The sequence below is a fragment of the Narcine bancroftii genome, chromosome 9, assembly GCF_036971445.1.
Source record: "Narcine bancroftii isolate sNarBan1 chromosome 9, sNarBan1.hap1, whole genome shotgun sequence".
Classification (NCBI taxonomy): Eukaryota; Metazoa; Chordata; class Chondrichthyes; order Torpediniformes; family Narcinidae; genus Narcine; species Narcine bancroftii.
The window spans coordinates 90204982-90231116 of NC_091477.1; the positions used below are offsets into that span (position 1 = coordinate 90204982).

At 44.0% G+C, this 26135-nt stretch overlaps 3 protein-coding genes across 4 annotated transcripts in view; 2 read left to right on the forward strand and 1 right to left on the reverse strand.

Annotated features, from left to right (window-relative positions):
* The window catches only part of ppm1lb (protein phosphatase, Mg2+/Mn2+ dependent, 1Lb), a 78572-nt gene extending 76560 nt beyond the window's left edge, over positions 1-2012 (reverse strand). The window contains exon 1 of the mRNA XM_069896786.1: positions 1493-2012. Within this exon, the coding sequence (XP_069752887.1) occupies positions 1493-1891 (399 nt within the window). The 5' untranslated portion in view covers positions 1892-2012. The remainder of the gene's footprint in view (positions 1-1492) is intronic.
* Positions 1-2737, forward strand: part of LOC138742429 (UDP-GalNAc:beta-1,3-N-acetylgalactosaminyltransferase 1-like) — a 147805-nt gene extending 145068 nt beyond the window's left edge. For both annotated transcript variants that reach the window (XR_011344161.1, XM_069896795.1), the window contains exon 5: positions 260-2737. The gene's annotated coding sequence lies outside the window, so the exon portion shown is untranslated. The remainder of the gene's footprint in view (positions 1-259) is intronic.
* A 12026-nt stretch (positions 2738-14763) lies between these two features.
* The window catches only part of nmd3 (NMD3 ribosome export adaptor), a 48758-nt gene continuing 37386 nt past the window's right edge, over positions 14764-26135 (forward strand). The window contains exon 1 of the mRNA XM_069896798.1: positions 14764-15003. Within this exon, the coding sequence (XP_069752899.1) occupies positions 14963-15003 (41 nt within the window). The 5' untranslated portion in view covers positions 14764-14962. The remainder of the gene's footprint in view (positions 15004-26135) is intronic.

Genomic DNA, 26135 nt, shown 5'->3' on the forward strand with positions numbered 1-26135 from the left:
TGTTCCCAGGAGTTATTCCAGAAGTGGTGTTGATGCTGCCCGAAAGAAGGCGGCAAAGGGTGGTGAATTGTAAAAGGTGTTCTGGAAGTGGTGCAAGTGACTGAAAACAGAAGTTACCAGGAGAGAAGGATAAGAATAGAATAAATGACTTACAGTTGAAAAGATTGTTTATCTGCTATTGGTGAATTCAATGTTGAGTCAAGAAGATGCCGTGCAGTTGTTATGTGAAGTTATCTTACCTTGGACTTTATTTGAACAGGTTTGGAGGTGCAAAAGAGAGAAGCCAGAGTGGGAGAGGGCTGGTGAATTCAGGGACAGGCGACTTGAAGCTGTGGATTACCCTGTATTTTCTCCCCAGAAGACTCAACCTGCATTGATGTGGAAGAAACTGGAGTGATTCTCCTTCTCCTGGTCGCCTTCTTTAGCTTTTCCCCGTTCACATGAAAAGTTATCCTCTTGAAACCTTAATTTTCTTTCCCTCCACAGTCGCCAATATTTTATCCTTTTATTTTCGCTATTCCCACTTTAACTTTTTACAATGACTGCCCTTTTTGAGCTTGTACCTCTCTTTGCCAGCTGATATCCCCACCGGTCTATTTTTTTAAAAATCAATTTTCCCAGCGGTGTTCTGGTCATTTAAATTCAAACGACGCAGGGCTGTGACCTGAACGATTTCCCACTTTGCTTTTAGAATTCTCAATTCTGGACCCCGTTTTCTTATGGACTATGCATAAGTATTCCCATTGTTTTTTTTTTGGTGGACATTTAAACAATTTTAACGTTGCATGAAACCGAAGACTGAATCCCCGCCCTCTTCCTTATCATTCAATCTTCTTCAATTCAAAGAATCTTTTTTTTTAATTTATTTGACCAGAAAGCCTTTAGGGATGTTCACAATTCGGATTGCCTAACAGATGCATCACAGACGCTGCTTCGTGAGTCCATTAACTGGAACTCTTTCTTCTGAAAGGGGGGGTTCGGCCCAAAACGTGGAATATTTTGCTCTCCGTGGATGTTGCGTGAGCCGCTGGGTTTCTCCAGCACTTGGTGTTCCTCCCCCGCCCTTACTGCGTGAATTCAATTTCCCAGATTAAAACGATTCAATGATGTCTATGTATCAAATGTGGAGAAAACAAACACCGCCACAGCAGTAATGTAACAACAATGGCAACTATTATCAGCGAGTCTCAACTCGAAAACTGAGATCGACTCCCATTCCCATTTCAGTTTTTAAACCAACTTGTCGATTTCCCCTCGATAATATCAATCCTAGTTCTTAAATCAACGTCCACGTCATTACAAGTGGAATGCATAAACTTCACATCCACGATCTCGGTGACGCCGCTTTAATACCACACTCGTTTCATCGACGTCTAACACTTCAACACCATGCCTCCCAATGCTGAAATAATCCTAGATTTATTTATTTTTTACATTGGTAAAATCAGCAAAGAAATGACACATCAGTGGCCGTGAATCTTTCTGGACTTACCTCTCCCCCATGCCCATCAAAAATCCCGAAAATGGAAGGGTGACTTTTGTTGACCAGATCAGTCAGGACTTCGAATCGATCCTCCATGTGATCTCGCCTGCCTTGGATGGAATAAACGGCCACATTGTTGCTCTTGTATTCCCAGGTTTTGGAAAACTCTGCCTCCAGAACGTCCAGTCCCCCGAATCGATCATTCTGAATGATTTCCACCACTTTCCCTTTCATCATTTTCACCGCATTTTGGCTCGATTTCACTATGGTCTTCACTTCATCTGTGTGAAAGAAATAACTCCAAAGAGCCAAGCTGATGCACAATAGAAACAAAGTTTCCGGTCTCAGCAGAAAATAACGCATGATGCGGCCTAAAAGAGACAACAGAGTCATTGTATCTTCTATCATTTATTCCACAAACTTGAAGGGAATCACACAATCAATTCACCATCCTCCAGAGCGGGGACCAGCGCCAAGAAAAAGCCGTGTCTCCTGCGGTCGATGCCCCCCCCACCACCACCCCCCTTCCCCGCACGACGACGCCGCCGGATCACGCACAGCCAAGCCGTTGCGAGCGGCGGCGGCAGCGGGACACTGCGGGTGTGGAAAGTGACCAGCGAGGCCAGGCGGGCAGCGACGCTCCTCCCCCTCCAGCCCCCCCCCCCCGCCCCCCTCGATTGTGCTTCAGCGCCGACCCACACGATCTGCCGCATTCCCTCTGCGGGGACGGCCCATCGCCGCCCGCGGGGCGGCACGCACCTTCCCCCGCCCCCCTTCCGCGCTTTCCCTCGGCTCTGCCCCAACGTCCCGATCGCTTTCTTGTGATAAATGACGATCCCCCTTGGCGAAAGGCAGAGCGACGGGCGAAGGGAAATTTCTCGGGGGTCATTCCGGAGATTTCAATTCACGAGCTCCCCTTGGTCGTTGGTAGATTCCGCTCTTCAAGCCCGGCTGGAGAAGTTCAACGGAAGCCGGAAAGCTCAAACCTCGACCACTGTCAAAATGCGCTCTGACCTGACTGATGTATTCAGTGGGACATGGCAGGCTACCTCTATTTTTGGGAACATTCTTTTCAGATTGATAAACATCTCACGTTCCCTCTGTAGAAAGAGTCAGAAGCGGAGAGAGCAATATTTTTTGGTGAAATGACTCTTTTGATCTGTTACTTCCCCAACCACAAGTATGAAATATGTATTTTAAAATAGAGTCTCCTTGGAAAATGTTTACCAAGAATACTGAATGACTCATTGTTAATAAAAGTGTGTATTTAACTTGGGCCAAATGCATTTCTGAACGACGGATTAATCGCTTTGGTATGGATCGCAAACGCACTGAATGCTGAGAATTTGGCGAAGGATGAAGATCCGCTGGAGAGGTGCTAGCCGTTTTCACATCCGATTCAAGAGCAGAAACCGATCATTCTCAGTAAGCAGATAACCGATATAGAGTTCCTTTGTTCAGTGGTTGTCATGCTTAGGGACAACTGGACAAATGGTTCAATTAAAATTGCAGACTAATTCAAAGCAAGTATGTTTAAAGGTTTTTAAAAGTTTCGAATGAGAACGGATGGACAGTCGTAAAAATGTTAGCCTTCAATTCTTGTACCATGTAGAACGTTCGATAGGGTTTCGTGCCAAGACGCCCAAATATATAAGTACCAACAACTTCTCGAAATCAAGCATCCTCCCTCGAACTCAAGCTATAGGTTTCTGAACTTATAAAGCCACAGTAGCAAATGACAGCATCCAGCAGGGGTGTCAAACTCAAATTCACGGAGGGCCAAAATTAAAAACTTGGACTAAGTCGAGGGCCGAACTAAACATTTATTGAAAATTTTCAACAACATCTGCATGTTTTCTCTTCTTTCAACATATGTAATGTTAAACTTTAGGATATAACTTTAGGAGGATAATGTTACAGGTCAGGAGTAGGTAGCTCAAGTTCACCCTTTGCTTGACCTGAGGGAAACCTATTTGGTCCCTGTGGAGATGTAGTCAGCATTCACAGGCTGTGTCCATTTTGGCCTGCATCAGGACTCAGCATTTTCTGCTCACTCCTCAGGCTCTAGGCCTCTATTCACCCTCGACCCACCATCCCTCTACCTGACCAGTCCTTTACCCAACCTCTACTCACCCCTCACTCCTCGCTCTGCCTCTACCCACCCCATCCTATACACGCCCCTCTACTGCCTCTCCCCTCAACCTGTTCCTCCCTCTACCCATCTCTCACCCTCTAATCACCCCTCCCCTACTCACCCTGCCCCTCCCCTTTTACCTCTTCCCTATCCACCCCTCCTTCTACTCATCCGTCCCTCTAACTGCCCCTCGCACCACCATAACTTCCCCTGCCCATTACTCCTCACCTATACCCTCTGCCCACCCCTGCTTACCCACCCACTCAGGCCCAGCGCGCTGCCGATCAGCCTTTGCGGAACAGCGGGGGCCGTGCGCAGCCTGCCATGTCCGTCGCGCCGACAGGAAATCACAGGCGCTCGCCAATCCGCCGCACCGGTCGACAGGTGGGAGAAGTGACTGGTTGTGCGGGGAGCCTTCCAACTGGCTTGCCGGCTGATGACATCGACAGACTTCTCGTGTTACAATTTTGTTTTCCCCGTTCTCAAAGTTTGCACGGTCAACCTGCAACACTCTTGCTCCCTCCACGTCCCGTGGATCTGATGCCCGGGTGTTGTTAGGATTCCCAGCAGAAGGTTTGTGGAACTTTACCATTCTGGATTTCTTTTTGAGAATATTCTGGCCATCTTTTAAGGGGGGTGGTTTTAGGGGGGAGGGGATAGTTAGGGGGTGGGGAAGGATGTGCAATGAAGGGGGAGGATGGTGGGGGTGACATTACCAAAAAACAGCATCGGCTCTCGCTGCAGGGCGGACCACCTCTAATACATTTTTGAAATGATCTTGCGGGCCAAATATGCCCGCGGGCCAGAGTTTGACATGTGTGGCATACAGTATCTCTCTGTCTCTGCCACTTCTCTTTCTCTCTCTCAATCACTCTCTCACACACTCAGAGTAACTCACCATTCTGCATTGACTAGCTGAAATGCTTGCAAAACAAATGTTCTGGTGCAGCTTGGTACATGTGACAATGAACTTGAGTTCACAAGTGCAAACAGTTGGAAATGTGATCCCACAGTGAAGACATGACTGATGTGCGGTTCTGGCCTCTTGACTTGAGAAAGGATATACTATCTTTGAAGAAAATGTAGAAATTGTTCACCAGATTGATTTTGGAAATAAACAGGTTATCTTATGAGGAGAGATGGAGTAGCCAAGATCTATATTCACTGAGTTTAGATGAATAGGATGTGGCTAATAGTATAGAGTCAAAATTTTGAAAGGGACAACAGCGTGACCTGCTGAGTTTCTCCAACATTGTGCACTAGACAAAAACATTGGCAGATTTTCTTGTTTACCTCCACAGATAAGATAAAAGCAGGCAGGTTGTTTGCACTGGCAGGTGAGACTAAAACTTTGGGATATAAAGTCAAGCGAATAGATTTAAGACAGAGATGAGGAGGACCAGCTTCTCTCAGGGAATAGTAGAGGTTGCCTCATTAAATGTATTTAAGAGACAGATAGATGCATTTTTAAAGGAAATTAAGGGTTATGGAGAATGTGGGTAAGTAGAGCTGTGTCCATGGCCAGATCAGCTGTGATCTTATTGCATTCCAGAGCAGGCTCAATGAATCAGAAGGCCTACTCCTTCTCATATTTCTTATGTTCTAATGTTATGTTGAACAGGAGAGAATTTCGATTGCAATGACACTGGAAAGTTCTTTGTCAGAAAAGACCTGTACAAATTCATTGTTTTGTATCTTCATAAAACTGGAAACATTAAACTGGCGAGCTGGGAACATTATGCAGAGGGAAAAGGTGGCAGAAAACTGGGCAATGGATTATCAATAAAGCACATTGAGGATTGCTAGAGAGAATTTAGGTTAGAATATTGCAGAGCTACATGTGAACAGTCTCTGTATATCTCCATTCCACATCAGGAATTTCTGAAAACCCAATGCTTCTTCCTGGAACAATGCAATGATCAGTTTCCCTCCACCAATACTCACATATTTGCCTTTTTGTTGGCTCTGTGGAAGTTTTTATTCTGAACCTACCCTGGCATCATCCCAAATTTTTCCTCCACCCTGCTCTGAAATTCACAATTTTTGACACTTCTCCCCACTTTCTAGATCTCTCCATCTCGATCTCAAGAGATAATCTCCATACTGACATTCACTATAAACCCACTGACACCCACAGCTACCTCAACTACACCACCTACCACACAGTCTCCTGTAAAGATGCCATCTCTTTCTCCCATTTTCTCCTCCTTTGCTGCACCTGTTCTCAAGATGAGGGCTTCCATTCCAGGACATCTGAAATGTCCTCTCTTTTCAAGTAAAGCATTTTCCCCTCGATTGTGGTCAATAGAGAATCTCCCGTATTTCCTCTATCTCTCAGATTTAACTCTTACCCTGTCTCCCCAAACAGATCAAGGAATGGGTTCCTCTTGTCCTTGCCTTTCACCTTTCCAGCCTCTGCATTCAGGGCATCCATGTCTTTCATTTCTGCCAGATGCAACTTGACCCTATCACCAGACACACCCACCCGTTTACACCCTTTCCACTTCCTGCAGAGATTGCTCTCTTTGCAATTCCCTTGTCTGTTCATACCTCCCATCCACCTCTGGGTAATGCAAAAAACTGTACTCAAGGAGATATGTATATGTATATGTAAGCAAACAAAGAAATGTAAACAAATTAACAGTGCAAACTGTGTGAGAGAAAAAAATATGAATAGAGTGTAAAAGTAAGTCCTTAAATAAGCCTCTGATTGAGTTTGCTGATAGAGGGTAGCAGCTATTCCTGAACCTGGTGGAGCGAGTCTTGTGTCATCTATACCTTTCCTGATAGCCTTGAGAACAGAGCATGTGCTGGGTGGTGTGAATCCCTGATGATTGCTGATGCTCTTCAACAGCAGCATTCCCTGTAGATGTTCTTGATGGTGGGAAGGGTTTTGCCTGTGATGTTGTAAAATATTTTATATTAAGTCATACAGAAATGACAAACATTAAGGAAAGGAACCACTGCTTTATGTTAACTAATACAAGATTTATTAGCCTTACTGACAGACAAATTAGCATTCATATAAGCAGAAAGGCCACAGCTTCATATTTACTGATAGAAGATTTGTTAGACTTACAGAGACAAATTAGCATTCAAACAGAGAGGACACTACTGCGGTATGCAGGCTGATAAGTTATCCGTCAGCCTTTCTACCATTCACATAAACAAATGCAGAAATATCACACAGGAATGTCAGATGGTAAGATAAACTTCCTTTACTTTGTATGTATTAAAACATTGATTTACCCTTCAGATAAATAATTAGCATTGGATAATTAGATTGAAATCAAAGCCACACAGAAGCAAAGATGTTTGATATATATTGGAAAGAAACCCTCGAGACATTACCTCAAATGTGGGAAGACCCGAAACTTAAATGGGATTAACTATTTACATGATTAACTGTTTGACATCAGTAATTTACTTTCCTAAGAAAGAACCACAAAGACAGATGCTAATAAGGAACAGGAATTCAATCAATTTCAAACAACCTGTTTAACAATTTGTGAGAAATGTACCACCAAAAAGAACCATATAACCTGTACCAAAATACTGTGGGCTTTGAGTGAGGTTTGGTACTGAGAAAGGGTGATATGGTAATGTAATAAACTTGGTTGTATGCTCCATGGTTTTGCAGTGCATTTTTCATTGTTACAGCATGGGCCAATTATCACAAGGTCTTGGGCTATGTCCATTACTTTTTGCAGGGATTTCTGCTCAGGGATATTGGTGTCTGCATACCAGACTGTGATGCAGCCAGTCAGCACACCTTCCACCACATATCCATAGAATTTTACAAGGCTTTCATATCAAACCTCTGCAAACTCCTGAGGAAGTAGAGGCATTGACATGCTTTCTTAACAATACCATTAGAGTGCTGGGTCCAGGAACGATCCTCCGAGATAGTGATTTCCAAGACCTTAAATTTGCCTACTCTCTCTACTTCTGATTCCCTAATGGTCAATGGATTGTATACCTCTGGCTTTCCCTTCCTGAAGACCACAATCAGCTCCTTGATTTAGGTGACATTGAGTGCGAAGTTGTTGTTGGTGCACCATTCAGCTAAGATTTCAATCTCCCTCCTGAATGCTGACTCATCACCATTTTTTATACAATCCGCTACCCTGGTATTGTCTGCAAATTTGTAGATGGTCTTGTTGTTGTACCATCCACACAGTAATAGATGTACAATGAGTAGAGAAAGAGGCTAAGAACGCAGGCCTGTGGTGTTCCGTTACTGATGGAGATTGTGGAATCAGAATCAGAATTTATTGTCATGAATATGCAGCGTCACGGTGCAAACATTTATATAACCACCATACAAAATAAATAAACATAGTGCAACAAAAAGTCAAAGCAAGATAGTGCCTGTGGTTCATTGTTCATTCAGGAATCTGATGGCAGAAGAAGCTGTCCTTGTGCTGCTGAGTGCTTGTCTTCAGGCTCCTGTACCGTTTTCCCGATGGTTACAGAGTGAAGAGGGTATGGCCAGGGTCATGGGGATCCTTGAGGATAAGGGCTGCTTTCTTAAGACACCACTTCTTCTAAATGTCCTCAATGGACTGAAGTCTAGTGCCCCTGATGTTGCAGGCTGAGTTAACAACCCTTTGGAGCTTTTCTTGTCCTGAGCGCTGGCACCTCCATAACACACAGTGATGCAACTAGCCAGAATGATCTCCACGGTACACCTGTAGAAGCTTTCGAGTCTTTCACAGAGGAAGTGGGGAGAGGTTGGGGTGGGGGAGGGGAGGTGTGGCTAATGAAAACTGGACTTGATGTTAATGCAATCTAGTGGGAGGGTTCGCAGATGGAATATGAAATGTTGTTCCACCAATTTGCAGTGGTCTCAGTCTGGCAGTGCATGAGATGATGGACAGAAATGTCAGCATGGGAATGGGATGGGGAACTAAAATAAGTTGACACTGGGAAATACCCATCTTTGCAGTGGACAGAGCAAAGATGCTCAATGAAACAATCTCCCAGTCTGCGTCCAGTTTCTCAGATGTAGAGAAGGCCATAACTGGAGTCCTGGATGCAATTCATGACCCCTACAGATTTACGTGAAGTGTTTATTCACTTGGAAGGATGGTTTGGAGCCCTGAATGGTGGTGATGGAGGAGGTGTAGGTGCAAATGTAGTCACCTACCTCAATTGTACACTGTTAAGGACCCTGGACAAATTTTATTTTCAGATTGTGTGCTGCTGTGAAGTGCTGAAGTAGCTCTGAAAAAACTGACAGCTGTCAGAAGCGCAAGAGCCATGCGCTGGAAGCCAGTGGGCTCACGGAGAGTGCTCCCGCTGTTGTCAACCTCTTTCCACAAAGTGGGAGACCTGAAGGCACGCACTGGGGCAGTTGAAGAGCCCAGCGCAGTGAGTTTTGAAAAGGTTAGTCGGTAAGTTGGAGGGCAGTCAGTCAGACAGTGGGTCTATATATGCACGCTCACCCAGCAGCTTCAGTGAGAGAAAGGAGAATGAGCTAATTTGTCTGTAGTACTGTTGTCCTGACAGCAGTTTGCACCACTCCAATACCCAGAGAGAGAGAGAGAGAGAGTGTGTGTGTGTGTGTGTGGTGTGTGTGTGTGTGTGTGTGTGTGTGTGTGTGTGTGTGTGTGTGTGTGTGTGTGTGTGTGTGTGTGTGTGTGTGTGTGAGACCTGGGCTTCCCCACACCCCTTCCAAGAGGAGGACTATGTGTGACAGGAGTCACTGATGACCCAAGACAGGGTGTTTAGAGGGTAAGACTTGTGTGACAGAAGGTAACTTGTTAACCCTAAAGTGCGCTTCGGAGGTATGAACCTCGTGTAGTGACTAGGAGGTCACTGGGTGAAAATTCCATGTGAAGAAATCAAAGGTGGTTTTGCCATATTCAAAACGCAGGAAAGTCATGTCTACAGTGATCTTGGCCATCTGTCTCCATGCCCAACTAAAAGACCAGCGAACAACTAAACTAAAAATCCCAAGCTTGGAGACTAGACTCTATGAGCTGTTCCTTTTTGACTGATAAGCTTGACGTGACTGACTTGAAGTTTTGTTTTGGGAGTTTTCTTTTAGGGCATTTTGAGCTTGGACTGTAATGGTCTGGGTTTTTTTCCCCCACATACACCTTATAAATAACTGTTGTTAAATGTAGACTTACATTTGGGTGTTAAGTTTATTGAGGTAATTCTATTATTGTTAATTTCTGAATAAATTTTGTGTTAAACTTAACCCATCTGTTTATGCGTCTCTCAATTGCTGCTGGTGAGGTGTAACAACACACACATCTTGCGATAACATGCCATACAAAACATTTAATGAAACTGATGCATTGGTTTTCAGTTAATCTTCAATAGCCCAGGGAGAGACCGAAGATCCATCTTTGCTTCTTTATAATTCATAACCACTTTAAAATATTACCTTAATAACAAAGTCCTGTTTGATTGTTTAAATCCCAGAAATATCTAAGTATATTTTGCCTTTGATCATTTCCCCCAGTGATAAATATTTTTATGATTGAACTAACAACTTTGGTCAGTTTTACTTCCCCAATTAAATTGTTCTTTGATATGTCACAACTGGGCAAATGCAGTTGGAACTGAAGAGATTGGATATGGAAATGAAACTTAAGAAGTTAGAAATGGAAATAGAAGTAACTCAGAGATAAAAGTGATTAGAAATGGAAGCAGAGGAGGGAACTAAGCTATATGAGTTAGAAAAGCTTAGAATGGAGAAGGAAAGAAGTAATACCACAAGATCCACCTCCAGGTCTTGGTGAAATTAGGCTTGTTCTACCATTTGATGAAGCTGGAATAGACAAATATTTCCAGCATTTTGAAAAGGTAGCTGTGAATTTGAACTGGCCAAAAAGACAATGGTCCCTTATGCTGCAGAGTGTGATTAGGGAAAAGCTCAACAGGCTTATTCTGCCCTTAGAATTGCTCAAGCTGTAAAACACGCCATCCTAAGGCCTATGAACTAGTCCCAAAAGTGCAAGAACTTGAGGAAATCTCCAACCCAATCATACACCAATTTTGGATATAAGAAGGCCATGTGCTTTCACTGATGGTTCACTTCCAGGAACATAAATAATGATTATGATCGGTTGAGGGAATTAATAATAATGGAAGAAATTAAGAGATGTGTTCCTGATTACATCAAAGCCTATTTGAATAAGAAAGAGACAACGACTTGGCAGGAATTTGCTAAGAGAGCAGATGAGTATAACTTAACCAATAGGTTTAGGTGGATGGCAAGATGAAGGGAAGGCAATAAGAGAAAAGCCATTGGGTGCTCTTTGTTACTACTGCCCTATGTTGAAGAGAAAGAAGGAAAGGGATGTAGCCCCAAATGCTCGCATTCAGAGTGAAAGGAGATCTAACAACCGGGAAGGATCCAAATTTATTGATGAGGTTAAGAAAATATTGAAGGGGGTTAAGGAAATATTTAAACCTTTTGTGACAGAAGGTTCAGGGTCAGTCAGAGAAGGGTTGAAGCCAGTGCCAGTAAAAATCTTGAGAGATACAGCAGCGGTTCAGTTACTTATGCTGGATAGCATCATAGATTTTGGTGAGGAAACTGACACAGGTGAGATAAACTTAATTTGAGGTATTGGGAGTGATAGTGAACCTATTCCTTCACACTGAACAGTGCTAAGATCAGACTTAGTCAATGGATCTGTTATCACAGGAGTAAGGGCAAACCTGTCAGTGGACAGAGTTTAAGTTACTGGGTAATGATTTGGCGGAAGGTAAGGTTGTTCCCACAGTAAAATTGCTAGCTAAGCCAGTCAGTGAGGTGTCCAAGAGTGACTTGGATATTTACCCCACCTATGTGATAACCAGGGTGATGTCTAAGAAGATGGTGAGCCTAGATAAGGCAGTGGAAAAGAATGTAGACCAAAACACAGTTGGTAGTGGGTCAGAACAGGTTTCAAGTAAAACTGACATGGTTCAAACTGAAAAAAAACATTGTTAGCCAATCCCAGTCCTGATAGTAGATTGAAGGGTCCCGAGCTGTCATTGTCTAGTCAAGAATAGATTGTCTGACAAAAGGGGAATCCAGAACTCTCGGAGGTAAGGGAGAAGACCCTCTCCAAGGAAAAACTAAAGAAGATGCTGGTAGGATATTATATTAGGGATAGAGTACTAATGAGAAAATGGAGATCACCTAATATTCCTGACAATGAAGACTGGACAGTGGTGCAGGAGGTTGTTGTGCCAAGAACCTACAGAAATGAAATTAATACTTTGGCTCATAGCACCCCTTCTGGAGGTCACCTTGGGGTGAATAAAACTGTAAATAATTTTATTGGCTGACTGTGAGGAAGGATTGTTGCACATTTTTCTAGGGTGTGTCATATCTGTCAGATGGTTGATAAACCCAACTAGGGTCCCTCAGTGGCACCCTTACAGCCAATCCCTGCTTTTAGTGAATTATTTTCCAAGGTAATCTCAAAAGGCTGTAAGTTAGTATTTACTGACAATTATGTGCGCCATTATGAGGTTTACAGAGGGCACTCCTCTAAGACATATTAAAGCCAAATTGATAGCGAAGGCTTTGTTAAGGCCTGTCCAGGGAAATACAAGCAGATCAGGGGAGAAATTTCATGTCAGATCTATTCAAACAAGTGATTTATGAGTTGAGGGTTAAACAGGTCTTGTCTTCTGCCGACCACCCAGAGAATCAGTGAGCATTGGAAAGGTTTCATTCAACCCTGAAAATATGATGAGAACTTATTGTTCTGAACACAATTATGATTGGGATGAAGGAGTTCACTTACTTTCATTTGCCATAGGAGAATCAGTTCAATAATCACTTAAATAGTCAATTTAAGCTAGTTTTCAGACATGAGGTGAGAGGTCCTCTAATGTCCCTGAAGGAACAATGGATTAATCAGGATATACATTTGAACTTATTAGATTATGTCTCTAAATTTAAAGAACAATTACAGAACGCCCGTGAAATAGCAAAGGAAAATATGAAAGCCACTCAGCAGAGAATGAAAGTCTGGTATGATTGTAAGGCAAAAGTGAGGAGTTTCAAGCCTGGTGACAGTGTGTTAGTACTGTTTCCTACCCATTCAAATCCCCCTATGGCTAGGTTTTCCAGACCATATGAGGTTCAGTCTAAAATTAGTGAGGTTATATATGTAATTAAAAAACCTGATTGGAGACAGGAGAGTCAAACCGCCATGTAAATATGATCAAGCCATATTTCAAGCAGGTGCCTCCTAATGAGATGAAACCCTCACCAGAGGTGATAGTGATTAACCAAGAAGGAACAGATAGACTTAGTTTCAAAAAAGGTCATGGGACACAGTTCAAGATAGGTGAATTCTATAGTTTTATGGGATCTGGAAACAAAATTGGCTCATCTCAAAATTTTAGAAAGGAAAGAAATGATACAATTACTTATAAAATTCAATAACTTGTTTCCGGAAGTACCCCAACAAACCTCCATAGCATGCCATGATGTAGACATAGGTGATGCTAGGTCAATTAAACAGGATCCCAATTGGATGAACATAGAAAAGAGTAGATTAATGAATCATGAACTTGATTATTTGTTAAAGAATGGAATCATCTGAAAGCCAACTTCAGATTGGAGTTCATCTAAGGCAGATGGTATGGTTAGATTTTGTACAGACTATAGAAAGGTTAACACTGTGACGAAAACAGATGCCTTGTAGCAGCCCGCTCATGGAGACGCGAACTGGCCTGCAAAATGGCTGACAAATGTGGTGACCATGTGGACCTGGGGGTGACACCGGCCATTGTCCTAGGTGATCTCTGTACAGCGGGAAACGGGGAACTCTGGTGGGAATGCCACCCAACCTAAGGTTAGCCCTCCGATGAAGCAGAGCCAAGGCAATAAAGCAGGCTTTGATTTTGACTGCTCATGTGTGTGTCTTCCTTCCATACCCGTCATAGCGTGTACGCTACATTGGTGACCCCGACAGGTCCAACCGGTAGTTGGACCCAACGATGACGGTCCACGCGGTCTCACTCAGGCTCCCAACATTCTGGGTGTCAAAGCTGCACATGTGGTTCAAGCAGGTCGAGGCTCAGATCCAGCTTCGCTGCATCACTGCCGACAACACCCACTACTTATATGTGGTGAGTGCCCTTGATCAGGATCCAGTGGCAAGGGTAGTCGATTTCCCATGGCAGTCTCTGGAGTAAGGTAAATATGCGGACCTCAAAGAGCTACTAACCCGCAAGCATGATGAGACCTCACTTGGAGTACTGGGAGCAGTTATGGGCTCTTCATTTAAGGATGTCCTGACATTAGAAAGGGTTCAGAGGAGGTTCACAAGGATGAACAGGGAATGATGATGAATGCTTGTTGTCTCTTGGCCTGCACTCGTTGGAATTTAGGAGAATGAGGGGGGGAATCTCTTTGAAATATTTTGATTGTTGAAAGGCATGTACAGAATAGGTAGAGAAATATTGTCACCCATGCTTCAAGAGTCTAGGACAAAGTGAGCACAATTTCAAGATTGAAGGCCATCAACTTAAGATGAAGTTGCAGAGGAATTTCTTTACTGGAGGGTGGTGAATCTGTGGAATTTGTTGCCAAGGTGGTTGTGGTGGCCAAGTCAGTTTAAATGGTGAAAGATTGGTACTGATCATGCAGGCAAGTGTAAGGAATGCAAATGGCGTGTACACCTTTTAAAAAGAGGATTTGAGGATGAGTACCTTTGTGAAATCGAGCACATAGAATACTGCATTTACCTGTTTCCCCTTACCTAAAATCACCTGCCTTGGAGGAGATGCAGCAGAGGTCCCCTGGATGGTTTCAGGGAGAGCAGGTTTGCCATGTATATGCTGTGAGACTGAGACGATCTGATGTGCTCTCTTAAGGATAAGGAAAGGAGATCTCACTGAACCAGGCGTGAGAGACTGGCTGTCCAGCGGGCTGAGGAGGCGAGAAGCAGGATTTAGAACGAGTGGTCTGGCCATTTCCGACTGGAGGTCACCAATCTGGGGAGGCTCATCCGTTCAAAGCAGGCACAGATTTCTGGAGATGAAGGGAAGCCACGGGGCCAATGCAGGGGCAGAGGTGGATCAATCTTGATGAAGGGCGGAGCAAGGTTTTTTTTAACGCGCTTCCCTCCTCTGGGTGTCCGACAGGCGCAGCGCGGCCAGCTGCTTGGCTGGGCGGAGGGGGCCTTCCCGGGAGCACGTTGCCACGTGGGTGCGAGCAGCCATAGCAGCTGCCGGGAGTTCGGGGCAGTGCCTGGGCTCTCCCGTCTTGGAGCTGGGCAGGCCGACGCCCACCCACCCACCGACCGACCGACCGACCGACCGAGTGAGTGACAGACAGACAGGCTGACTTCTCCGGCGTCTCTTCCAGCTTGACGCAGATGGAGTACCTGGAGCCTGCCGCCGGCACCCAGGGCCACATGTAAGTGATCGGTGGGCCGTGCACTGTCGTCTCCTTGATCGGAAAGAGCCTGGTGCACATGGAAACCCGTCTTCAGCCAGGAGTGAGATCCGAGATCAACGCAGTCCACTCAGCAAATCTGGTGGTGATAGTTGTTAGGATGAGGCCAAATGTAAACTTGAAGAAACCACACGTTATTTTTTTGTCTGGACAACCTTAAACCCCAAATTAGGATGAGGGTTGATATATTTTAAAAAGTTGAATAACTCCGTCTGGCTCCTCTGTTTTAATAGGCACTTTCAGGTGGCCAAAATACCCCGATGTCAAGCCGCATATTTGACCTCTCTGTGGCTGTCGGGAGGCCACCTGAAAGCGCAGGAGGTGCACTTTGTAACCCTCCTCCGGGGGTGTGGGGGGGGGGGGCATAATCACTGGAGCATTGAGGTGTCCCCCAACCCCTCCCCCGCACCTGAATGCAGCTGCCTGAAAGCGGCTGCTAAGGGGATGATAATCAGCCGGCAAGCGCCTGACAGCCCCCCTCCCTGCTGCCCCTGCACTCTGGTGTGGGCTGTCAGCGCTGGGGCGGCCGGCGTTGGCTGTCCCCACACCGACCCCACTCCCCCGCTCTCTCCCCACATCCCCGTGTCAATCCCCACGCCGATCCCATTGCTCTGCTCTCTCCCCACAGCCTTGTATCAGTCTCCACTCTGATCCCACTGTCCCACACTCTCCCCACAGCCCTGTGTCAGCGCTGGGGCGGCAGGTGCGGGCTCAGCAGTGGGATCAGTGTGGGGACCGACACGGGGCTGTGGGGAGAGACCGGGGAAGTGGGATCAGTGTGGGGACCAACACAAGGCTGTGGGGAGAGAGCGGGGCAGTGGGATCAGTGTGGGGACAGCTCGCACTGGCCGCTCCATTTTGGACAGCCCGAAGGGACAGGAGCCGGAGGTGCCTCCCATGCAGCTGACTTTTTTTTCTCTAACTTTTCTCTCTTTTCTCGGGGCTTCTCTGTCAGCTTTCCTCTTTAATGTATTTTACCTTTTTATTCAAACAGTTGCTATGAACTAAGCACAACCGGGGCTCGTCCCCATCTTCAAGGGGCTGTGCACTGTTTTGGAGCACATTTACTTTTACAATTTTAAACTTTTATTTGTATGTTTATTGATTTCAATTTGTTTGTTTATTTATTTCCTTGATTTTTTTTTCTAGCCATTTGCTTGGGGATGCCAATTGTTTGAATTCCAGATACTGGGGATTTTACTGTACTTTCAGCTTCAAAGAAACCAAGCTTGTATGTTCTCTCCTCATCCCAGCAACGTCGTGGAGTACGTCTTCCACACTTTCTTTGCTGCAGTCACATCATTCCTGAAGTCTAGTAACCAGAACACCACAGAGTAGCCCAACTATAACCATCTAATTTTGTATTCCATATCCCAGTTAATGAAGGTCCACATTCATGTGCGTCTTCTTAACCACCTTGCATGATGCTGCCTTCGGACATGCAATAAGTTTTCACTGTTTCTGAGAATTGTGTCATCCATTCCATTAATCCTACCTTTATTAGTCTTCCTGAAATTCAAGATTCCTTTATTGTCATGTAATAGTACAAAGCATATAAATTACACAAAATTGCCTTCAGCCTGCCATAAGGCAGACAAAGAGTTGCCATTTGTGTTGCCCAGTGCTCATTGATGTACAAGAGAAAAAGAAGCAAAAGAGAGTCACTCCAGAGTCATTTGAGAGTCCGTGGACGGCACCTGCAGTCTGCATCTGCACTTGACAACCCGAACTCCACATCCAAATCTCCATCATGATCAGGAAGCCTTCAGCATTGAGACCCTTTAGGAGTGCTTCTTGTCTTAAGCATCTATCTGAATCCCAGCTCTGATATCCGATTCCCCTGAGCCATTCTCCAGGAGCTCATGTGGGTCCCCTGTCCGTAAGTTAGCTGCAGCTTGTGTGGGTCCCTCAGCTACTAAGCCCCTCACTGGTCTGCCGCTGTGGTCACTGACCTGTAGGTTCTCTCCTCTCCTTCTCAAAGTTTTTGGTGCCCTGTGCTGGTCCATTATTCCCTGAAGTCTCTCTGCTGGCTGTTGCTGTCCAGAGGTGCTACCATCTTATGCACAGATTCCACGGTTGTGTGATTTTAGATTAAAAACACCGTTTAGGACCAGGCAGTTGAACCCTTTGGAGTAGCACTGTGTCTCTGCTCTACTCTCTCCCTAGTCTATACTGGCCTCTGGGAATGGTACAAAATGAGTCACAAGTGTTTCCGAACAGAAAGGCTTGAGTTAAGTGAGATTGGATAGTCTGGGACTTTTTTTTCCCCCGGGAGATAGAAAGCTGTGGGGTGACCTTCTAGAGCAGTGGTTTTCAAACTGCCCCTCATCAACTCAAATTCCACCTTGAGCAATCTCTAAGCCATAAGTGCTCTGTGATTGGTAAAGATTGCTGAAGCTGGTGTAGGGGCCAAAAATGTGTAAAGAATTTATCTACCTTGTTAGGTCGGCATCCCATTGGTCCCTGCATGGTCGTCGGAGGCATCCTGAGTTGGTTTTTACTTTTTGTAGCTATCTTTGTTGTTATGTGCATGCGCTGTTCCAGGAACACGCACAGTGTGTTTGAGGTTGGAGTGCCAGCTGGAGCATGAGCAGTGGGGCAGTGCGTGAATCTGGAGTTTCAGATATAATGTTATAAAATATGGTGGTGAGTGAGGTTGTCACAAGTTTAGTTGACTGTGATCATAAATGTTACTGCAACTTTATACAGATGTTATTGATGGATTTCATTTCAACATTAAAGTAGATAATTTCAAGTTTATGTATTGGAATAAAGGATTTAAATGTATTTGGACTTGTATTGAAACAAATTGAAAATGCATCTTATTGAAAATAAGTGTCTCACTTAGCCTTCCATATAACCATATAACCACTTACAGCACAGAACAGGCCAGTTTGGCCCTACTAGTCCATGGTGTAGCAAATCCCCACCCTCCTAGTCCCACTGACCAGCACCCGGTCCATACCCCTCTAGTCCCCTCCAATCCATACAACGATCCAGTCTTTCCTTAAATGTAACAAAGTGACTATTTATTGGATTGAAATCGCTATAGTTGATATGCTAGTGGGAAGGTTGAGAACCATTAGACCCAATTGTTACTGAAATATTTTGATTGAGAAAAGTTGTCATTGGCCCATTTTCTTTCAAGTTATGAAACTGCACATATTAAGTGAATTGGGTATGATTTTTAAAAAAAAAAAAAGTGGTTTTAAAACCTTTTTCTATCCACTCACATACCACTTGTGGCATTGGGTGGGGGGGGGGGGATTGCTTTACATGGAATATGAGTTTAGGAGGGCAGTTTGAAAACCACTGTTCTAGAGGAATATAAAGTCATGAGGGGCAATCTTTTCCAAGGGTAGGGAGTTTTAAATTAGAGGGCAAAGTTTAAGGTGAGAGGGAATGATTTAAAAGGGACCTAAAGGGCAACTTTTTTGCACAGAAAGTGGTGGATTTATGGAAGGAGCTGCAAGAGGAAGCTGTGGAGGTAGGTGTAATTACAACATTTAAAAGGTGTTCAGACAGATAAGGATAATGAGTTTATTGTTATGTACAAGTTAGGAAAGAACTGGAGGGATATGGGCCTGGAACTATTCAGGTAGATAACTTGGTCAGCATGGCCTGTTTATATGTGCAGTTGCATCAAAACACTAGCGCATTTGCCATCTTTGTACCTGGAAACAACCTGTGGTTCATGCACAAGCACTCCCAACTTCCTCTGCAAGCTGTATTCTTTCACCATTTATGTAATAATCTGTTCTTTTATTTTGACCTCCCATTTATCAACATTATACTCCCTCTGCAGACTTTAGCCCACCTGTGAATAATGTATAGTATTGATCATGCTTTAAATATCCATCACAATTTTCAACATTCCATAGGATGAGGGTGGCATGGTTAACATTACTGTTAATGCAATGCTATTACAGCACCAGTGACTTGGGATTGAAACCTGTGCTGTCTGTAAGGTGTTTGGACATCCACCCCATGTCTGCAAAGGTTTCTCCCAGTGCTCCCACTTTTCAAATTGTAAGGGGGTTGTAGGTTAGTTGGGGTATTTGGACAGCATGGGCTCATGGGCTGGAAGGATCTGTTATGTCTAAATATAAATTCAAAAATTTTATCATTTTCTATTACTGAGAGTACCAATAAAAATAATGTTTATTGTTAGATATGTGGTACAACGTACATGTGCATTGAAATTTTGACTTGCTGCAGTTGAACAGGTACTTTGTGAAGTTTAAAAAAAACCTAAAATAGCATACATCAAGTTAAAAAGCGATAATAAATACAAAAGATGCGGCTGAAGAGGCTGTGGGAGCATTGGAGGTGTATCCATGGACACTCAGTGACTCTGAAGGAACTCTTGCTCCTTATACTGTAAGGGGTGGTGTGCGACACTAATGGGTACTCTTTGACTGCCTTGCTGAAGGCAGTTTCTTCTAATATTACATGTTCTGGATCTTTGACAAAGTAATCTTGAATCTAGATAATAAATAATCACAGGAACCATAGTACAAGATTGTAAAAAAAAAAAAACATAAGTGGCATTAGTGTTATGGAACACGTAAGTGTGTGCTGTCAGATAACAGCTGTATATTGTGGGACACAGTAGAACCATTTTAGATTAAATAACACAAAGAGTAAGCCTCATCTCATGTGAGTGTGTTCTACAGTGGAAAGAATATACAACAAAATTGGCGATGAGGATAAAAATGTCGGAGGGGGAGAACAGAAGATTTTAAACTGAAATTACAATTATATTAAACTCATTATATAGGCCAAAATGGCAGAAGGACATTTTGAAGAGTACAAGGAATCAGAAAACTGGGATGGTATGTTAAAAGATTCAATTTGTTCTGTATGCCTGGGGAATAAGAGATACAGACGGCAATTTAAGAAAACAGGCAACATTCCTAACTGAGGTGGGAAGCAGGAAATATATCCTGATTAAAATCCCTAGCAGCGCCCACTAGCCCAGATTCTATGTCGTATACCGCCTTGTGTACCCTAGTTGGAAGAAATCTGTCCCCAAGACCAATAGTGACAGCAAAAAGATACTTATTGTTGTCCAGAAAACGGAAACCAGGCAAAACTGTGAACCAATGTATGGCTAAATTGCATGTTTTGTGAGTTTGGAATATTCTTAAATGAAGCCTTAAAGGACATGCTGGTCATTGATTTGGCAGACTGCAACTCTTAATGATAACTGAGTAAAAGACATTTAGACATTGACGCTGTATATGAAATAGCACTGAGTTTGGAAATGGCCAACCGCAACCAGGGTATCATACAAGAAGACCAGCGGGAACATCAAATAAAGAAAATAGAACACCAAGCATGTTTCCACTGTGGAAAAAGTAATCACAGTCTGGATAACTGTTTCTTCAAAAAAGCCAAAAGTTACCTATGCTACAAAGAGGGGTACATTAAGTCCAGATGCCCAAAGAAAGGGGAAAATGAGCAAAAAGATCACCCAAGAAGGGAAATCAGAAGTTGAGAAATAAAACACGCAAGACGAGAAACCTCAAGGAAGAAGAAGAAGGTTCTGACAAAAGTCCACGCAATGACCCAAGTATCTCTGAAAAGGCAAGGCAATGGAAGTAATGTGACAAAGTAAAGTGACAAACACAATTCGGAAATCTTGATTCCTGTTAACATTAACACGAACCAGTTCGGGTGGAACTGGACACTGGGGCTGTGGTGTCCTCAATGCCAAAGAATTTAAAAATAATAGTATTACCTAATCTCAAGGTGGAACAATCTGACATAGTGTTGAAAAAAGTCATCAGAGAGAAGATCAAAGAAATGGAAAAATGCAAGGTAGACGTCGAATATAAGGAACAGATATCTAAAAGATTACCCCTTTACATCCTGGACACAAAGGGACTGGCTTTGTTGGAAGAGATTGGATGTCACAAATCCAGTTGGATGTCACAAATCCAGTTGGATGTCACAAATCCAGTTGGATGTCACAAATCCAGTTGGATGTCACAAATCCAGTTGGATGTCACAAATCCAGTTGGATGTCACAAATCCAGTTGGATGTCACAAATCCAGTTGGATGTCACAAATCCAGTTGGATGTCACAAATCCAGTTGGATGTCACATATCCAGTTGGATGTCACAAATCCAGTTGGATGTCACAAATCCAGTTGGATGTCACAAATCCAGTTGGATGTCACAAATCCAGTTGGATGTCACAAATCCAGTTGGATGTCACAAATCCAGTTGGATGTCACAAATCCAGTTGGATGTCACAAATCCAGTTGGATGTCACAAATCCAGTTGGATGTCACAAATCCAGTTGGATGTCACAAATCCAGTTGGATGTCACAAATCCAGTTGGATGTCACAAATCCAGTTGGATGTCACAAATCCAGTTGGATGTCACAAATCCAGTTGGATGTCACAAATCCAGTTGGATGTCACAAATCCAGTTGGATGTCACAAATCCAGTTGGATGTCACAAATCCAGTTGGATGTCACAAATCCAGTTGGATGTCACAAATCCAGTTGGATGTCACAAATCCAGTTGGATGTCACAAATCCAGTTGGATGTCACAAATCCAGTTGGATGTCACAAATCCAGTTGGATGTCACAAATCCAGTTGGATGTCACAAATCCAGTTGGATGTCACAAATCCAGTTGGATGTCACAAATCCAGTTGGATGTCACAAATCCAGTTGGATGTCACAAATCCAGTTGGATGTCACAAATCCAGTTGGATGTCACAAATCCAGTTGGATGTCACAAATCCAGTTGGATGTCACAAATCCAGTTGGATGTCACAAATCCAGTTGGATGTCACAAATCCAGTTGGATGTCACAAATCCAGTTGGATGTCACAAATCCAGTTGGATGTCACAAATCCAGTTGGATGTCACAAATCCAGTTGGATGTCACAAATCCAGTTGGATGTCACAAATCCAGTTGGATGTCACAAATCCAGTTGGATGTCACAAATCCAGTTGGATGTCACAAATCCAGTTGGATGTCACAAATCCAGTTGGATGTCACAAATCCAGTTGGATGTCACAAATCCAGTTGGATGTCACAAATCCAGTTGGATGTCACAAATCCAGTTGGATGTCACAAATCCAGTTGGATGTCACAAATCCAGTTGGATGTCACAAATCCAGTTGGATGTCACAAATCCAGTTGGATGTCACAAATCCAGTTGGATGTCACAAATCCAGTTGGATGTCACAAATCCAGTTGGATGTCACAAATCCAGTTGGATGTCACAAATCCAGTTGGATGTCACAAATCCAGTTGGATGTCACAAATCCAGTTGGATGTCACAAATCCAGTTGGATGTCACAAATCCAGTTGGATGTCACAAATCCAGTTGGATGTCACAAATCCAGTTGGATGTCACAAATCCAGTTGGATGTCACAAATCCAGTTGGATGTCACAAATCCAGTTGGATGTCACAAATCCAGTTGGATGTCACAAATCCAGTTGGATGTCACAAATCCAGTTGGATGTCACAAATCCAGTTGGATGTCACAAATCCAGTTGGATGTCACAAATCCAGTTGGATGTCACAAATCCAGTTGGATGTCACAAATCCAGTTGGATGTCACAAATCCAGTTGGATGTCACAAATCCAGTTGGATGTCACAAATCCAGTTGGATGTCACAAATCCAGTTGGATGTCACAAATCCAGTTGGATGTCACAAATCCAGTTGGATGTCACAAATCCAGTTGGATGTCACAAATCCAGTTGGATGTCACAAATCCAGTTGGATGTCACAAATCCAGTTGGATGTCACAAATCCAGTTGGATTGAAAGGACATTGGGACAATTAAAAAAAATGTATAGAATGAGCCAGAACAAAGACCTGGGGAAAATCCAAGGAGTCCAGGCCAGACTGCACTTGAAACTAGAGGCCAACCCCAAATTCAATCCAAGGATGGTTCCTTTTGTGATGAAGAAGGGAATCACAGCGGAACTCAACAGACTTGAAAACAGTGGAATCATTGAGAAATTGCAATACAGCGATTGGACCTCCCTGATAGTTCCTATAAGAAAACCCAATGGTGAAATTCAAATTTGTGGTGACTATAAGATCACCATTAATCAAGTCCTGCAAGCACCCCAACATCCAATTCCCAGAACAGAAGATTTGTTTCAAACATTGAATGGTGGTAATAAGTTCATGAAATTGGATTTATCACATGCAAGTTGAATTGGATTCTGAGTCGAGAAAATATGTGACAATCAATATTCACTGAGGATTGTTCACATTTACTGGAATGCTGTACGGAATATCAGTAACACCCGTGATATTTCAATTGATAATGGATAAATTGTTGCACCAAATAAATATGGGATGTTACTTATACGACATTATCATTACTGGTCATGTTGATGCAAAGAACTTGGCAAACCTGGAAAAAATACTAACCTGACTGAAGGAAGCCAAGGTCAGACTATGTCAAGACAAATGTATGTATATGATACCCTCAGTAACATATTTGGGATTTACAATCGACAGTGAAGGAGTCTGGATGTACACAGCAGCTACCGAAGCCATCCACAGGGCATCTTGGCCAAACAAAATCGAGTGGAATTACAGTAATTCTTAGGTTCGGTGAATCATTATCATACCCCAACATTTTCACATTGTTTCAAACATTACTAAAGAAGGATCAACAATTGTGTTGGACTACAGAAAGAGAGAAAACTTTCAAGTGGTTGAAGAAAATGCTGACCTCTAAAGATATTGATATTATTTCATTACGACCCAGGCAAAGAAGTGACCCTAGCGGTCGATGCGTCACCAGTGGGTTTAGGAGAAGTATTGTCACAGGTTACAGAAAAAGGAGAACAACCTGTAGCTTGCACTTCTCACTCTTTAACAGCTTGTGTATAGAATTATGCATAACTGGAAAAGGAAGGACTGGCCATAATTTTTGGAGTCAAAAGATTTCATCGATATCTCTAGAGTAGAAAGTTTACCTTAGTGATTGACAACAAGTGGCTGAGTTTAATCTTGGGCCCAAAGAAAGGCATTCCGGTACTAGCGACCACAAGGATTCAAAGGTGGGCAATGCAGCTTGCAGCAAACGATTACGATTTAAAGCCTTGTCCACGGAAGGAAAACTGCTGTGCGGCTGCTTTGTCGCACCTACTTCTACCAGCGACAGGCCTATAGAAGGATTGATCAACTGGACAGCAGAGGCCATAACCATTAATCAAGAGCAACTTCGACATTTGTCAATTACATCAAAGACTATCAGTAAAGAGGTACGAAATGAGGTGACCCTATCAAAGATCCTGTACTTCATGTTAAATGGATGGCCCAAAGCCGAGAGGATTCTTTCTTTGGCTTGGCTTCGCGGACGAAGATTTATGGAGGGGGTAAAAAGTCCACGTCAGCTGCAGACTCGTTTGTGGCTGACAAGTCCGATGCGGGACAGGCAGACACGATTGCAGCGGTTGCAGGGGAAAATTGGTTGGTTGGGGATGGGTGTTGGGTTTTTCCTCCTTTGCCTTTTGTCAGTGAGGTAGGCTCTGCGGTCTTCTTCAAAGGAGGTTGCTGCCCGCCAAACTGTGAGGCGCCAAGATGCACGGTTTGAGGCGATATCAGCCCACTGGCGGTGGTCAATGTGGCAGGCACCAAGAGATTTCTTTAGGCAGTCCTTGTACCTTTTCTTTGGTGCACCTCTGTCACGGTGGCCAGTGGAGAGCTCGCCATATAACACGATCTTGGGAAGGCGATGGTCCTCCATTCTGGAGACGTGACCCATCCAGCGCAGCTGGATCTTCAGCAGCGTGGACTCGATGCTGTCGACCTCTGCCATCTCGAGTACTTCGACGTTAGGGATGTAAGCGCTCCAATGGATGTTGAGGATGGAGCGGAGACAACGCTGGTGGAAGCGTTCTAGGAGCCGTAGGTGGTGCCGGTAGAGGACCCATGATTCAGAGCCGAACAGGAGAGTGGGTATGACAACGGCTCTGTATACGCTTATCTTTGTGAGGTTTTTCAGTTGGTTGTTTTTCCAGACTCTTTTGTGTAGTCTTCCAAAGGCGCTCTTTGCCTTGGCGAGTCTGTTGTCTATCTCATTGTCGATCCTTGCATCTGATGAAATGGTGCAGCCGAGATAGGTAAACTGGTTGACCGTTTTGAGTTTTGTGTGCCCGATGGAGATGTGGGGGGGCTGGTAATCATGGTGGGGAGCTGGCTGATGGAGGACCTCAGTTTTCTTCAGGCTGACTTCCAGGCCAAACATTTTGGCAGTTTCCGCAAAGCAGGACGTCAAGCGCTGAAGAGCTGGCTCTGAATGGGCAACTAAAGCGGCATCGTCTGCAAAGAGTAGTTCACGGACAAGTTTCTCTTGTGTCTTGGTGTGAGCTTGCAGGCGCCTCAGATTGAAGAGACTGCCATCCGTGCGGTACCGGATGTAAACAGCGTCTTCATTGTTGGGGTCTTTCATGGCTTGGTTCAGCATCATGCTGAAGAAGATTGAAAAGAGGGTTGGTGCGAGAACACAGCCTTGCTTCACGCCATTGTTAATGGAGAAGGGTTCAGAGAGCTCATTGCTGTATCTGACCCGACCTTGTTGGTTTTCGTGCAGTTGGATAATCATGTTGAGGAACTTTGGGGGACATCCGATGCGCTCTAGTATTTGCCAAAGCCCTTTCCTGCTCACGGTGTCGAAGGCTTTGGTGAGGTCAACAAAGGTGATGTAGAGTCCTTTGTTTTGTTCTCTGCACTTTTCTTGGAGCTGTCTGAGGGCAAAGACCATGTCAGTAGTTCCTCTGTTTGCGCGAAAGCCGCACTGTGATTCTGGGAGAATATTCTCGGCGACTCTAGGTATTATTCTATTTAGTAGAATCCTAGCGAAGATTTTGCCTGCAATGGAGAGCAACGTGATTCCCCTGTAGTTTGAGCAGTCTGATTTCTCGCCTTTGTTTTTGTACAGGGTGATGATGGTGGCATCACGAAGATCCTGAGGTAGTTTACCTTGGTCCCAACAAAGCTTGAAAAACTCATGCAGTTTGGCATGCAGAGTTTTGCCGCCAGCCTTCCAGACTTCTGGGGGGATTCCATCCATACCTGCTGCTTTGCCACTTTTCA